Consider the following 16,820-nt stretch of genomic DNA (forward strand, 5'->3'; position numbering starts at 1 on the left):
ATACCTTTTGTGATATTCACACAATGATAACTGTCTTGATCTCCAGGAAGTGATTACTGAGGGGTATATCACAGAGGAACTGAGTATAAAATGAAAAAGAAGTATTGTACCATGAATTTGGTGAAGCTAGTTCTGGAGAGGAATATGCTTCTAGGTGACACCCTCTTACTCAGATATGTGGATCCTGCTCTTGCTACTTTCTTCACATGAGTCCTCATTGATCACAAAATGGGCTAATACAAAGCAGCTTGCCTTGTACCTACCTAGAAAATGAGTGTCCGTGTTTCATGATTAGAAGCCCTTTGTTTTACTTGTATATTACTGATCAAGTTACAAGGTTCACTATTAGTTAGGAAAATACTTAAATACATAGCAACATAAATACCTTGAGAACTTCTCTGGAATGACAGGTAAGATAGAGAAGCGCAGATAAGGTGAGCATTGCCAATGATCAGGCTTACATCACTTGAGTGATAGACAGGATAGGATGTTAGTGACAGTCTCATTTTAATAACAATAAACTAATCCCTTTCTAAATGTTATTGTTTGTTTCTAGCAAGATTAACCTGAAAAATGAAATGTTTGGGGGCATCTAAATAATCCTTTTTGGATTGCCTTAAGAAAGAAAAGAAAGATAATCTATTCCTATCAAAATCCATTATTACTTCAATAACAAAAGGAACAGCATTGGAAAGACAGAAATAGGATAAGAAATTGTCCTCAAAAACTGCCAAGATAGCTGGGTATGTTGGCACAGCACTTGAAAGGTAAGTGGAGGATGGATATTCGTGGAATACTTCAAGGTTAGGAAGTCATTATGTTGAAGGAACTTCTCATGGAGGTTACAGGGGTGCCACCCTTCCCTGTCAGCCTCTCTAGCCTTTCCCTATGCATTAGTAATCTGGACTTGACATCATGTGCCCAAGGGTAGTTTGTGAATTACAGGTATACATGTATCCTAGGCCTAGATGTAAGTATGTGGTACATGAAAATTTGTCCGATGGTACAAAGAGGCATAGTTTTCTTCAAGGCAAGGTTACCTGCTTCTGTGACCAACTCTGCCTGCTTTGGAGATTGTCCAATATCACAAGATATCAAGTAAGAAAGGAAGGGGTTCAAGACCAAGGGAGTAATGAGATACTGTCTCGAAAAAATGAAAAAAAAATATGGCTAGACTTTGAATCAGCTTTTTTGGATACTGACCCCAATTATATCTTTCTGAGTGGAGTGGGGTTTATTCTTCTATACCTATGGTATTTGATATTGAAACCATTCTTACCACCGCCTTGGAAAAATCAGGACATCAAAAAAGGTGAGGATGTATGGTGAACCCCATAAGCATTGCTACAATGCCAAATGAGTTACTATATGAGTTTGGCTATCTGCCAGAGCCCTGCCTGAGATGGGATACTGTAGGGAGTAAAGAACACTGATTTCCTAGGGCATTAGTCTTGCCAGAAGAGGAAAACAGGACTAAAGTTTTCATCAAGATCTTCAGTCTACTACTCTGGGTATGGGTAAGAGTTCTAGACCAAAAAGGTATAAAATACTGATTCTTGATCTCAAAGGATTAGTTCTAGAAGGTGGATACTCTGAAGGAGAATAGCTTCTCCCAGTGCTCAGTCCCAGGCTCCATTCTCATCCTGCACGTACATTCACCCAGCTACCCTCCAAGTTGGGCTGGTCAGGAAAGCAGTGCTGGCTGAGTGGAGCCCTTGAACAGAACCTGAAACCTGAGCTTTGTCCCACAGGACAAAGGAATCTCAAAGAGAGCACAGATGTTGCTGCTGGCCTCAAATTTTTGACTGATAATCACAAATGTGGCTCTTACAGACAAAATTTTTCTTTAATTTCCCAAATAAGGGAAGACAAAATGTCTGGTCACCTCTGAAAGTTAACTCAGGGGAGGACTAAATTTCATTCATTGAATACGTATCATAATATTCTTGGTTTATGAAGTCTGGGTTTCTTCAGAAAAGAAACAACAGGAAAAAATTACAATGCCTTGTTCATTTTTCTATGTCCATAGTGGCAGAGCACAGCTAAGAAAGGAAGCAGGAGATCATTTAAAGGTAGGTTCCTATCTGTTGGGCATCTTCTTCCCAGTTTCCCATTCTGTCATTTCTATAAGGTACTAGGTCTATGATCTGAAGACGGAAAGTTCCCAGACAGTCTCTCAGGAAATAATTTTCAAAGGAGAGACTCACAGAAAGACAACATGGGAGATATGCTGGAGTTGATTCTCTGCTCTACTGTGGGCAAGAAGCTCCAGGTGCCATTTGGACAATGGGTGCTATATCAATGAGCACTGATCGTGTCCAGGGAGGACAATGCATGTTTTTTTTGGAGGGGTTGTTTGGTTGGCTTTTGGGGGCACAAGCTCTTGCCTCCTGATATCATTGGTATGCTTGACACCTGGGTGCTTAGATACCTGTGAGGAAATTAAGACTTGTGTGCTCTACATGGTGGTTCTGAGCATCATCACATGGGACAAAGTACATGAAGGTACTTTTTACGTGAAACCACATACACATGAACCTTCTTAATGACAATCTGATCTTGTGTACTTGTTCTTGGTACTTTTAGACTTTACTAGCTTAAGTATTTTCCTTAAAGGGACTCATGTGTGACCATCATGTTTCTACATTACTTTCCTTCAACTAATACCTCTACTTACCCAGGTTGTAGAACTACCCAGAGACAAACACAGGAATGGAGGAAGCTGCTGTCTGTTGTGCAAAGGTGATTCTTCCCCCTTTCCTGGACATCATGGGGAATTTGCACAGCTTGTTCTTGTCATGGGAGGAATAGTCAATGGGAAAATATACAAAAGAGTGTGCAAAGAGGCTATAGTAGCTCTGGAAGGTGTAGGTGGCATAAAAATGAATAGATATACAGGCTTTGGGTATCTCCACCACAGCTAGGCCAGTAGGCCATGTTTCAATATTGGTCTTTACAACAGAATTGAAATTTCTATCTCCTGCAGCCCCCTCGGTGAGCTGCATGATCACTCCCACTTCCGACACCTACTATATCCAGATTCTTCCTGTGATGTGTGTAATGGAACAACTGTTAAGATTGGTCACCTGCTTTTTCAGATCACCCTTGAAGATGGTGCTGCCTCTGCATCCAGTATGGATTCCACCTCAGTTTCTGAGTCCAAGACCTTGTTGACTCTGTCCCTTCCCCTCCCAGAAAATCCTTCAGGAAATCCAATTTCAGACCCTCCACATGAACTATCTCTACATTCTTCATCATTTCACCTCAACAGAGTGCCCACTTAGAAGACACACTTTCTGCCTCATCACTGGGTGACTCCGTACCATCAGAATCTATTCCTCCTGTGAGTACTAAATTCTCTCTAGACCATGATTCTCTCCATCCATGTGCCGCTTTCCCTCTTCCACGACAACATGCCACCCAGGAAACAGAACTGCTTCTCCAACCAACAACTGTTCTATCTCTGGTGGGCAGCCCTAGGGAGCTGTTTACTATTCCAACAAACAAGGGTATTTGCAGTTCAAGGCATGCAATGTCAGAATCTATTCAGCAGCAGACTGATACTGACAGCTCTTTCCAGTTGGAGCCAGAACATTTGGTTAACCAGGAGTTTCTTGACCTCCATTCTTCTGAATCTTACTTATGGGAAAACAACACAACCAGCCTTAAATTACCTGGAAATCTTTCCTTTTCCAACCTTGATTCTGAAAGACCCTCAGAGTGGTCCTTCCCTCAGGAGGAGACCCCTAACCCAAGGAACAGTCGAGACCACTGGCTGCAATTAGCAAGAGGTTTATTGGTTGGCACAGGTACCTGTGGGCGGCAAAGTCCTTTTGGAGGACTTGCGTGCCTGCAGGCTGGGAGAAGGTCTTTTTATAGGAAAAGGGTGACAAAAGCAGGCATACAGAAGCAATGCATGGTTACAGGGATCTCATTGGTCAGTTTGAATGAGGCGATGGGTTCATTTAGGGGACAAGTTCCCTAGAGACATGAAGGTCTGATAATAATAGCAGACTTGGCCCTATCTAGGGTACATGTAGTTTTTCCCAGAACTGTTCGTTCCCCTCCTAGGCCTGGTGTCTGACCACAGATATCCTGTTTGACCGCCTAGGAGTACTTACTTTACCTTGAACTTATATTTGTTTGTGTGAAGGCTTTGCAAAATGGCATTACAGCAGCTAAGCTGGGGTCTTTCAGATTCCATGGTACTACTTGAGAGACAAGATCAAAAGATGCCTGATTCATTTAAAACTTGGGAGAAGATCCAAGAATCTGATCAGCAGAACTTGGCAGTTTCCTATGCTTTGGGGAGCTGCAAAGGTAAATCAGGGAGACTTCATATGCACCAGCAGTCCCCCCATCTCAAGACCTCTGAAGATCAGTTAGAGCCTAAACATACACAGTTTTTCTGGAACATCCCTTCTCTACACAGTGAGTCCATGAACTCTGTTGCTCCTGTGTGGGCTGACAGTTCCTTGACCTCTGGATGCTTCAACAGATTCTCAGATTCTGCAGTGCTTACTAACCACACACCATTGTCCTTTCCTGAGAGTCAACCACAGAACTTGCCCCAAACTCTGTCCACATCTCAGTCCCAACCTGTCCCTCTTGCCAAGACCCAGACCCAGCTTCAACACCCAATTCCAGTGCTGTCACCTTCTCTGCTATTCCAGCTTAGAATCTGTGGAGTGTACTTTCACAGACCCCAGGATAAAGCACAACCTCTTGAGGCATCTTCAATCCACTGCCTAGAATACAACATCTTGAAAAAGGTGCAGGAAAGAGTGTGGGGCTTACCCACTGTGGTCAAAAAATCCCAGGAAGAATTTTGTCCCCCACCTCCCAATCACTCATTAGTTAAGCGGTCTTCTAAGACCCGTGCTCCCAGGCCCATCTCTCTTGGAAATTTCCCCCTCACCAGTGAGCTCCGGAAGAAACTTGAGCACCACCTTCGAAAGAGGCTCATTCTACAACGCTGGGGCCTACCCCAGAGGATTCGTAACTCTCTGTCATGGATGAATCGTCGAGCAGAACTTTCAGAGGCATCTTCATCTACAAGCAACTATGGGCTTTCATGGATCTCTTTCTTTAAGCAACAGGGCAGTAAAGACCCACACATCATTGTATTGAACAAACCTCAAAGCTTCCCAGCAAGACAGTCAGGGAGAAACTGTTAAAGGCAAAGGGACATAGCCTAGAGACTGTTCAAAAACTATGGAGCAACAGCAAGGGCACTCCAGATAATGGCCTGCAGTCTGTTAGACAGTCCTACAACACCACCCAGGCAGTCTGTCAGGTAAACCTTCATGGACCTCACGGGTGAGCCAATGTCAGGGAAAATTTGAAACTGCACTGCAAAAGCCTTTGGTCAGTCATCTCAATGAAACCAATAAGGGTCAGAGAGCAGGCACAGTGTCCAGAACAGGGCACTGTCCTCTCCCTTTTACCTCACATGTGGATAATGAAGAACATGAGGCTCAGAGACAGTCACGTTCTGATAACAAGGACAGACATGCCAAAAGCACATATACAATGACAAAGCCTGTTCTGCCCCAGGCATCTATGGTCTTAGACAACACTATCATGAAAGAGTCAGAGAGCAGTAAACACAGCCCAGATGTGCCCAGAATATCCACCGAGGCTGCCCCTGCACCATTGGGGAAGCACCTGGATTCAGGAAAAACAGTCTTGGGGCTTCAAGGAGCAAAGGTGAATGAATGGCAAAAGCATATTTGTATCGGACAAGATTAGTAACATAGTCAAGGGAGGGCAGCTCAGTGTTCTTCAACCACAACCTACCAACATCTTGAACACCAACCAGGGCAAGAGTACTCAAGGGGCAGATGGGAACACAACAAAAGCACAAAATACTCTGGTAGCTGGAAGGGCCCTGAAAGAAATAACAGGTCCCCAGGAAAGCCAGACATCTGACTGTAATAGTCAGGTATCCAGGGAAGGGAAATTTAAATCAGAAAGCAGGCTGCCCATCCAAGCTCTAGGGCTCCCACGTGACAAGCTCCCTGCCTCAGATGAATTCGCTTACAGATTTTAACTTATGCCTGATTAGAGCCCTTCCAGTGGACCATGAATGCTTCTCAGGTGCAGCAGGTTCACTGGTCCACAACAGGGCTTACTTAGTGTGAAACAGCAACAGGAACCATGGATGCATTCATTCAAATGTCTTAGACAAGTGCCAGAACAAGGACTTCCCTCTATCTGCCAAGAAGGCACATTTTGGCCTGCAAAACAGGAGAGCTTGGTGCAGGTGATGCTTTCACTGACAAAAAAAGGGGAGGGCGGATACAGTAGCAGACAGGTCCATAAATTACAGAAATGTGTGGCTATGTGGCTTTACAGAAGAAGCTACTGTGTCAGAAGCAGTACCCAGTACCCATCCATGCCTCACAGTAGCCAGAGCCTCACTGATATCTCATCTATAGGTATCATTTGGGTCAGGTACCTTCAGTTGCTCTCTTTGGTTGTAAGCTCTGGGTCAGGAAGCTCATTTCAATTTTACAAGCAGAAAATGCTTTTCCTGAATTCCTATCAGAAAAAAAAATTCTCTACTCCTCAGTATTCCATCCTTTATTTACAATACTGATTGCCCCAATAAATGTTGTGAAAAGGTGTTTGTGCTTTCCCCATGGGGCTTGTCTTTCAGGCAATAGGACTTGTGCTCAGGAGAAAGGACAAGTCAGCTTTGCTCTCACTTATTTCCTCTTTGGGCTACTGAAATGGGACTTGATTCTCTGAGGTTCTTTTTGAACAATGAGTCAGATATGTCCCTAATGGAACTTTCATTCTCTGGTGATTTGGGGAGGAGCTCTGATTCCCATCTCTTATCTTAGCCTTATTGCCAATATATGGCAGCCACACCTTCTCCTTCATTGACTTCCATATCCTTGAGAGCAGAGGTCTCCTGAACTAGGTTGTGTCACCTATAAAGAATAAGTATGCTTGTGAGATTTTTAGGATGATTTTGTCATTTTTATTTTTACAATTTCATCTCGTGTACTTTGACCATTTTCACCCCCACCCCTCTCCCTAATTCCTCCCATACATCTCTTGCAGTTTTGAGGGGAAGAGCTTGTGAAACCTTACACAGCATGGCTTCTTAACTCTGGCCCAGAAAGAGACAGTTAAAGGGGAAAGTGGCCTTATTTTTCCAGGCTTGGGACTTGGGATATGATCGTTTTTTTTTTTTTTTTTTTTAGCATGATTAGCATCTTAAAGGGGCAGGATATAACAGCTTTTAAAACGCCTGTCCTATGAGCCAACAAAAAGTCCAATAATAAAGCTGAAACAGTAATGAATCTTTTTAACTTACTGTCCTACTTAGCTTGTTTATATAGCTTAAATCTTATTTTGAAAGTTCTTTTGTTATAACCAAAAGCTGAAAATCACATTCATTGAAATTGTATAAAATATCACAAAGAGTGTCTATCTTTTCCTTATTTTTCTAGCCGGTCTGTTTGTTTAATTGTTTTGACTGTGTTTCAAAGGAACATTACCTATCTTTTAGGCTACATAAAGTGCAAATATCAACTTATTTTATTCATGATACAATTACCTATGTATATATCTCCTCAAGTTACAGTGTTAGACTGCCCCCACATGATCCTGAGGCCTATCTTGCCCTCAACTTCAAGAGTTTCAATCCCTAACTAGAAAGGTAAAGCACTCCAGTCCTTCAGGAAATATATGTCCTTTATCCTGATCCCATAAAGTCAGTGAAATGTCTCAAGGATGAATTTGTAAGTAACTATGCCAGGTAGGCATTCTTGGGAGTAAACTCATATTAATGTAGCTTCAAAATATCTTATTTTTGGCTAAAATGTTATGGTACAGACTGAACATACCCAGAGGAATTTCTGTTTACCACTTTGATCATGTATGTGTTCTGAGACTTTGAGATAAATATGGTCCCCAAAATGTGTCCACAATAGTCATATATATGACTGAAGCTCATCATGCTTAATAATTGACCTGTTCACATGTACATATAGCCCCTCCACAATAAAATCCCATGCTAACCAGGCAGTGGTGGCGCATGCCTTTATTCCCAGCCTGAGGAGGCAGAGGCAGGTGGATCTCTGTGAGTCTGAGGCCGAACTGGTCTACAAGAGCTAGTTCTAGGTCAGGCTCCAAAGCTATGGAGAAATCCTGTCTCGAAAAATGAAAATAAAAAAATCCCCATGCCTCCTTTGTTTAGTGGAAACATTATTTTGGAGATTACGTTTGTGCTGTGCTCACTTGCTGCGGATAACCCTGTTCTACTCTGTATCACAGCTGTACCTATTTGACTTTGACTTTACCAAGTTGGAAACTCAGTTGCATTTGGCTACAGTCTCAGCAGCATCTGTTCCAGACTGGAATGCAAAGCCTTGCTCTGCAGTCCAAAGCAAGACTGAGCTTTTCTTTGGTAGTATGAACAGTAACTATAGCCTCATCATGGAGTTCAGGGCAAATTGTAGATCTTTCCTGTCCTCCCGTCTGGTGAAACCCTTGTGTCTGACAAGCCCAACCTCAGGCTTCCTGATCTTATACCATAATATCTTTCTTTTTTTTTCTTTTTTTTTAATTTATTTATTTATTAAGGATTTCTGCCTCGTCCCCACAACCGCTTCCCATTTCCCTCCCCCTCCCCCGATCAAGTCCCCCCCCCCCTCATCTGCTCGAAGAGCAATCAGGGTTCCCTGACCTGTGGGAAGCCCAAGGACTGCCCACCTCTATCCAGGTCTCGTAAGGTGAGCATTCAAACTGCCTAGGCTCCCACAAAGCCAGTACGTGCAGTAGGATCAAAAACCCACTGCAATTGTTCTTGAATTCTCAGTATTCCTCATTGTCCGCTATGTTCAGCTAGTCCGGATTTATCCCATGCTTTTTCAGACCTAGGCCAGCTGGCCTTGGTGAGATCCCAATAGAACATCCCCATTGTCTTAGTGTGTGGGTGCACCCCTCGTGGTCCTGAGTTCCTTGCTCGTGCTCCGTCTCCTTCTGCTCCTGATTTGGACCTTGAGATTTCTGTCCGGTGCTCCCGTGTGGGTCTCTGTCTCTGTCTCCTTTCATCGCCTGATGAAGGTTAATATTCCTGAGGATGCCTATGTGTTTGTCTTTGGATTCACCTTATTTAGCTTCTCTAGGAACATGAATTATAGGCTCAATGTCCTTTGTTTATGGCTAGAAACCAAATATGAGTGAGTACATCCCATGTTCCTCTTTTTGGGTCTGGCTTACCTCACTCAGGATAGTGTTTTCTATTTCCATCCATTTGTATGCAAAATTCAAGAAGTCCTTGTTTTTTACTGCTGAGTAATACTCTAATATGTATATATTCCATACTTTCTTCATCCATTCTTCCGTTGAAGGGCATCTAGGTTGTTTCCAGGTTCTGGCTATTACAAACAATGCTGCCATGAACATAGTTGAGCATATACTTTTGTTGTATGATAGGGCCTCTCTTGGGTATATTCCCAAGAGTGGTATTGCTGGATCCAGGGGTAGGTTGATCCCGAATTTCCTGAGAAACCGAAACACTGCTTTCCAGAGTGGTTGCACAAGTTTGCATTCCCACCAGCAATGGGTGAGTGTACCCCTTTCTCCACAACCTCTCCAGCAAAGGCTATCATTGGTGTTTTTTATTTTAGCCATTCTGACAGGTGTAAGGTGGTATCTTAAAGTTGTCTTGATTTGCATTTCCCTGATCGCTAAGGAAGTTGAGCATGACCTTAAGTGTCTTTTGGCCATTTGAAGTTCTTCTGTTGAGAATTCTCTGTTCAGATCAGTGCCCCATTTTATAATTGGGTTGATTAGCCTTTTACGGTCTAGTTTCTTGAGTTCTTTATATATTTTGGAGATCAAACCTTTGTCAGTTGCAGGGTTGGTGAAGATCTTCTCCCAGTCAGTGGGTTGCCTTTTTGTCTTAGTGACAGTGTCCTTTGCTTTACAGAAGCTTCTCAGCCTCAGGAAGTCCCATTTATTCAATGATGCCCTTAGTGTCTGTGCTGCTGGGGTTATACATAGGAAGTGGTCTCCTGTGCCCATGTGCTGTAGAGTACTTCCCACTTTCTCTTCTATCAGGTTCAGTGTGTTCGGACTGATATTGAGGTCTTTAATCCATTTGGATTTGAGTTTTGTGCATGGTGATAGATATGGATCTATTTTCATTCTTCTACAGATTGACATCCAGTTTTGCCAGCACCATTTGTTGAAGATGCTCTCTTTTTTCCATTGTATACTTTTAGCTCCTTTATCGAAGATCAGGTGTTCATAGGTTTGTGGGTTAATGTCAGGGTCTTCTATTCGATTCCATTGGTCGACTTCTCTGTTTTTATGCCAATACCAAGCTGTTTTCAATACTGTAGCTCTGTAATAGAGTTTGAAGTCAGGGATGGTAATGCCTCCAGACAATCCTTTATTGTATAAGATTGTTTTGGCTATCCTGGGTTTTTTGTTTTTCCATATAAAGTTGATTATTGTCTTCTCCAGATCTGTGAAGAATTTTGATGGGATTTTGATGGGGATTGCATTGAATCTATAGATTGCTTTTGGTAGAATTGCCATTTTTACTATGTTGGTCCTCCCAATCCAAGAGCAAGGGAGGTCTTTCCATTTTCTGGTGTCTTCTTCAATTTCTTTCTTCAAAGACTTATAGTTCTTGTCAAGTAGATCTTTCACTTCCTTGGTCAGGGTTACCCCAAGGTATTTTATGCTATTTGTGGCTATCGTGAAAGGTGATGCTTCTCTGATTTCCCTCTCTGCTTCCTTATCCTTGGTGTATAGGAAGGCAACTGATTTTTTGGAGTTGATCTTGTATCCTGCCACGTTACTAAAGCTGTTTATCAGCTGTAGGAGTTCTTTGGTAGAATTTTTGGGGTCGCTTATGTACACTATCATATCATCTGCAAATAACAAAAGCTTAACTTCTTCCTTTCCAATACGAATCCCCTTGATCTCCTTATGTTGTCTTATTGCTATTGCTAGAATTTCAAGCACTATATTGAAGAGGTATGGCGAGAGTGGACATCCTTGTCGTGTTCCTGATTTTAGTGGGATGGCTTTGAGTTTTTCTCCGTTTAATTTAATGTTAGCTGTTGGCTTGCTGTAAATAGCTTTTATTATATTTAGGTAGGACCCTTGTATCCCTATTCTCTCCAAGACCTTTATCATAAAGGGGTGTTGAATTTTGTCGAATGCTTTTTCCGCATCTAGTGAAATGATCATATGGTTTTTTTCTTTCAGTTTATTTATATGGTGGATTACATTGATAGATTTGCATATGTTGAACCAGCCCTGCATCTCAGGGATGAAGCCTACTTGATCATAATGGATAATTTTTCTTATGTGTTCTTGGATTCAGTGTGCCAGTATTTTATTGAGAATTTTTGCGTCGATGTTCATGAGTGAGATCGGTCTGTAATTCTCTTTCTTGGTTGGGTCTTTTTGTGGTTTTGGTATCAGGGTAACTGTAGCTTCATAAAAGGAATTTGGCAATGACTCTTCTGATTCTATATTGTGAAATACCTTAAGGAGTATAGGTATTAATTCTTCTTGGAAGTTCTGGTAGAATTCTGCATTGAAACCATCTGGTCCTGGGCTTTTTTTCGAAGGGAGATTTTTGATAACCATTTCTAATTCTTCGCGAGAAACCGGTCTATTTAGATCATTCACCTGGTCTTGGTTTAGCTTTGGTATATGATACTTATTTAAAAAAATGTCCATTTCTTTTGTATTTTCCAGTTTTGTGGCATACAGGCTTTTGTAGTAAGATCTAATGATTCTCTGAATTTCCTCTGTGTCTGTGGTTATGTCCCCCTTTTCATTTCTGATCTTATTTATTTGCGTGTTCTCTCTCTGTCTTTTAATTAGTTTGGATAGGGGTTTGTCGATCTTGTTGATTTTCTCCAAGAACCAGCTTTTTGTTTCATTGATTCTTTGGACTGTTTTCTGTGTTTCTATTTTGTTGATTTCAGCCCTCAGTTTTATTATTTCCAGTCTTCTACTTCTCCTGGGCGCGTCTGCTTCTTTTTTTTCTAGAGCTTTCAGGTGTGTTTTTAAGTCCCCAATGTATGCATTCTCCATTTTCTTTAAGTGGGCACTTAGTGCTATGAACTTTCCTCTTAGCACTGCTTTCATTGTGTCCCATAGGTTTGAGTATGTTGTCCCTTTATTTTCATTAAATTCAAGGAAGACTTTAATTTCTTTCTTGATTTCTTCCTTGACCCAGGTGTGGTTCAGTAGTTGACTGTTCAGTTTCCATGAGTTTGTCGGTTTTTTGAGGGCAGCGTGGTTGTTGCCTTCTAACTTTAATCCGTGATGATCTGATAAGACACAGGTGGACACTGATATTTTTTTGTATCTGTGGAGGTTTCCTTTGTTCCCGAGTATGTGGTCAATTTTTGAGAAGGTTCCATGAGCTGCAGAGAAGAATGTATATTCTTTCCTATTTGGGTGGAATGTTCTATAGATGTCTGTTAAGTCCATTTGCTTCATTACCTCCAATAATTCTCTTAATTCTCTATTAGGTTTCTGTCTGATTGACCTGTCCCTTGGAGAGAGAGGTGTGTTGAAGTCTCCTACTACTAGTGTGTGTGGTTTGATGTCTGCCTTGAGTTCTAGTAATATTTCTTTTACATAAGTAGGTGCTTTTATATTGGGGGCGTATATATTCAGGATTGAGACGTCCTCCTGATGAATTGTTCCTGTTATGAGTATAAAGTGACCATCTCGGTCTCTTCTGATTGATTTTAGTTTGAAGTCAGTTTTGTTAGAAATTAGTATGGCCACACCTGCTTTTTTCTTAGGACCATTTGCTTGAAACACCTTTTCCCAACCCTTTACTCTGAGTAGGTGCCTGTCTTTGTGGTTGAGATGTGTTTCTTGCAAACAGCAGAATGTTGGATCCTGTTTTCATATCCAATCTTTTAGCCTGTGCCTTTTTATAGGTGAACTGAGCCCATTAATATTAAGTGATATTAATGACCAGTGGTTGTTTACTCCGGTTATTCTTATTGCTTTTGGTAGTAGAGATTGTGTGTCTCCTTTCTTTGAGATGTGCTCGTGAAGGGTCATTAGATGCCTGGGTTATTGTAGGCAGTGTTGGCAGTGTTGGATTCCTTGGGTTGCGATTTTCCTTCTATTACTTTCTGTAGGGCTGGATTTGTGGCTACGTATTGTTTAAATTTGTTCTTATCCTGGAATGTCTTGTTTTCTCCGTTGATAGTGAACGATAGCTTGGCTGGGTATAGTAGTTTGGGTTTGCATCCATGGTCTCTTAGCTTCTGCAGAACCTCTATCCAGGACCTTCTGGCTTTCATAGTTTCCATCGAGAAGTCAGGTGTAAGTCTGATCGGTTTACCTTTATAAGTTACTTGCCCTTTTTCTTTTGCAGCTCTTAATATTCTTTCTTTATTCTGTATATTTTGTGTTTTGATTATTATATGGCGAGGAGATGTTTTTCTTTGATCCAGTCTGTTTGGTGTTCTGTATGCTTCTTGAATATTTAAATGAATATCTTTCTTTAAGTTGGGAAAGTTTTCTTCCATAATTTTGTTGAAAATATTTTCTGGGCCTTTGAGCTGTGACTCTTCTCCTTCTTCTATTCCTATTATTCTTAGGTTTGGTTTTTTTATTGTGTCCCATAGTTCCTGAATGTTTTGTGTTGAGAATTTGTTGGCTTTGCTGTTTTCTTTGATCTGTTCGTTTATTTTCTCTATGGTGTCCTCAGCATCTGAGAGTCTTTCTTCTAGCTCTTGTATTCTATTGATTATGCTTGTTTCTGTAGACTCTGCTCGTTGGCCTAGATTTTCCATATCCAGCTGGTCCTCAGTTTGTATTTTCTTCTTTGCCTTCATTTCAGTTTTCAATTCTTGAACTGTTTCCATTACCTGTTTGATGGTTTTTTCTTGGTTTCCCAGGGTATCATGTACGTATTTACTCATTTCTTCAAACTTTTTGTTATACTTCTCATCCATTTCTATAAGGGCATTTTTTACATGTTGTTTAAGGGACTCTATTATCTTCATAAAGTCGATTTTTTCCACTTCTTCTGTGTTAGGTTGTTCAAATACTTCTGTTGTAAGATCATTGGGTTCTGATGTTTTCATGTTGTTTTTCGGATTATTGGGTGAGTTCTTGCCTTGGCGCCTGCCCATCTCCTCCTATTGATCCTATCCAATGGATCCTTTAGAAACCGGATCAGGTTTCCCTGCTGGCCAAGGGCTCCGCTTACAAAATGCCCTCACTCTCTTTCGTGGTTCCTGCTGCAGGCCAAGAACCCTCTCACCCCTCCGAAGGATCTTCAGGACAGGACCAGGCTCCCCTTGTGCCAGTGACCTGGCCAACCAAAGGCCTACCTCTTTGATTCAATTGTAGTAGGGCGATCTGCTCTCCTTATTGCACGCCTGTCCCAGCCGCTTGGGTCCGGCCGCCACTGTGCCGCGTCTGGCGCCGCCGCCGCAGCGCCTCTGTGCGTCTGGCGCCGCCGCCGCCGCCGCCGTGCCTCTGTGCGTCTGGCGCCGCCGCCGCGCCTCTGTGCGTCTGGCGCCGCCGCCGCTGCGCCTCTGTCCATAATATCTTTCTAAGTGGATGTCTGGTGCTTGTTCTTAGTACAGGTCAGACTAAGGCTTTACTAGAAATCTGAGGCTTAGGTAGCAGTCATGTATGTACAGTCTATGACAAGCCTACATGTGTTCAAGCCCTCTCAAGAAGTCTCTGGGATTTGATTCCTGTTCCACTACTTACTACCGATACCCTTCCCTGTGCAGTTAGAGCTGAGTTTTGGTTGTGTTCTTCAGTGGGCTACTTATAGGTTGAGATCAGTAGTTGAGACTGTAAGGACATTGTGGTGGTTTGAGTAAGAAGGGCTCCCATAGGCTCATATTTTAGAACGCTTAGTCATCAGGAAGTGGAACTCTGAAAGGATTAGAATGATTAGGACATGCAGCTTTGTTGAAAAAAGTGTGTCATTGGGGTTTGTTTTTGAGGTTTTAAAAGCCCATGCCAGGCCCAATGACACCCATTTTTCTTGAGTCCGGCTCGTCTGGGGGGCATCATGGTAACTGTAGGGCCAGTGAAGAAACTCATAATCCACACTGAGTCACCTGAGCTTCCCTTACCACACCACTGTCAGGCTAACTCTTCCCCAGACTTTAGAGCCCTCAATGAAAAGGAGAACTTGTTAACTGACATCTCAGTGTCCTAACGAACTTTGATGCAAGACCCCATAACCAAGCTTGTTATTAAGTGAAGTGTTTGAGTTCTTAATTCCATAGACCTTGAAGCAGCAAGGTTTAATATGAATATAGAAGTACAACCAGTTTTAGCAGTACCTCAGAAGTGGAGCTGTGGTCAGATGTAGGATCTTCCAAAAAAAAAAAAGTCTCCAGCAAGAATAAACTAAGAAGATACTCTCATGTGTGTGTGCTGGGGGGAGGTGTTAAGGTGTGCTTTTATGCATCTCAGGCTCATTTGGAACTTACTATACAGCTGAGAATGGTCTTGAACATCTGATCCTCCTGATTCTACCTCTTAACTCCTGGGATAACAGGTGTTTGTCATGATACCTTGTTTATGCAGCACTAGGGATCAAACGGGCTTTTTGTGATAGACAAGTACTCTATAGACCATCTCCTGTGGCTGAGACTGTATGTAGTATACTTTCTTGAGTCTCCACAAGATCCTTTTGTGATGGACGCCCTATTGCACAGGCAGCAAAAGATTGAAAACAGGGACACTGCTGCTAGGGAACACAAATCCATCAGACAACACCATGATTGGAACCTCGTAAGTGCTCTCTGGTTCCTATAGACCTGGGGTAAGCAGGAGCTCTCCTCTTTATGGAGTATTCTAAAGACTGGAGTGAGCAGCATTGTGAGGCCTCTTAACTCCTGCTGGCCATATAAGTATTCTGTGCCTGGTACAATTGCCCAAAGAATGGGCCCAGAAGACCATTTCTGTTGTTTTAATTTTTCCTTGATTACTAAGTCCTGGGTCAACCAAACTGACAAGGTTATATCAAGTGTGGACAGAGGCAGGTGCGGTCTGGGCTTCAAACATTAGGGACCAGGTTCATAGGAAGAATGGGGCCCCTGGGAGTAGGTGAGGATGATGCTCAGTATTAACCTAGAGTAGAAACTTGAGCATGGTTGACTTAATGTTTAGTTTTCATCCAGCTACTAGAACAGTTTTTATCTGCTTTAGACTAATGCTCTAGTCCCCCACATCCATTGAGACTTCTAGCCACAAATCACATTTCTATCCCTTTGACCTGATCCTAGCCCCCCACACCCACAAATTCACTTCAATCTTTCAGGTTCTCTGTGCATTTGTTCTTCCTCCTTGAGATCCCAGGAGGGCTGCTGCCCCACCTCCAGAAAGGCCCTTACTCCCTTGTACTTGAAGGCCAGGTATAAAATTCTACTTCCCCTGAAGGATTTGACATTCCTCAGCAGAGTCAAGGCCATAGCAATGTCACTCTCTTTCGGGGATGCATCCTTACTCTCCAGTATCCCTGTAGTGGGCGTGCCCCCATTTTCCTACCCAATTAGGCACACCCCCATTTCCTTGCCGTTTCCTCAAGGAGAATTTCCTTGTGACGTTTCATCTCCTCCCTTTCAAGGTCTGATGGCTAACTCCAGGGTAAGTCTGGCCACCGAGGGATATGGGAACCCTACAAAGGTATGCAATCAGAGTTGAGGGAGGATGAGGCTTTATTGCTTGGCTTTTATAGGCTTGTTTTAGTAGTGGCAGTGAATGGGCAGATATGCTATGGAAAAGATTCAGATGGTAAACTAAAGAATGGAGGCATAGCTTAGGGAAGT

General features: G+C 42.4%; 1 protein-coding gene across 1 annotated transcript; it reads left to right on the forward strand.

Annotated features, from left to right (window-relative positions):
* The first annotated feature begins 951 nt into the window (after positions 1-951).
* Positions 952-16,695, forward strand: LOC121443358 (spermatogenesis-associated protein 31D3-like). Its single transcript, XM_041645090.1, is given in 10 exon segments — positions 952-1,320; positions 2,030-2,072; positions 2,682-2,742; positions 2,987-3,249; positions 3,252-3,707; positions 4,204-5,157; positions 5,160-5,252; positions 5,255-5,718; positions 5,720-5,944; positions 16,432-16,695. Coding segments are annotated over 10 exon segments (3,192 nt in total).
* The last annotated feature ends 125 nt before the right edge of the window (positions 16,696-16,820 follow it).

This window comes from Microtus oregoni, unplaced genomic scaffold, assembly GCF_018167655.1.
Source record: "Microtus oregoni isolate MIOR12 unplaced genomic scaffold, Mior012 000105F_ref0000443, whole genome shotgun sequence".
Classification (NCBI taxonomy): Eukaryota; Metazoa; Chordata; class Mammalia; order Rodentia; family Cricetidae; genus Microtus; species Microtus oregoni.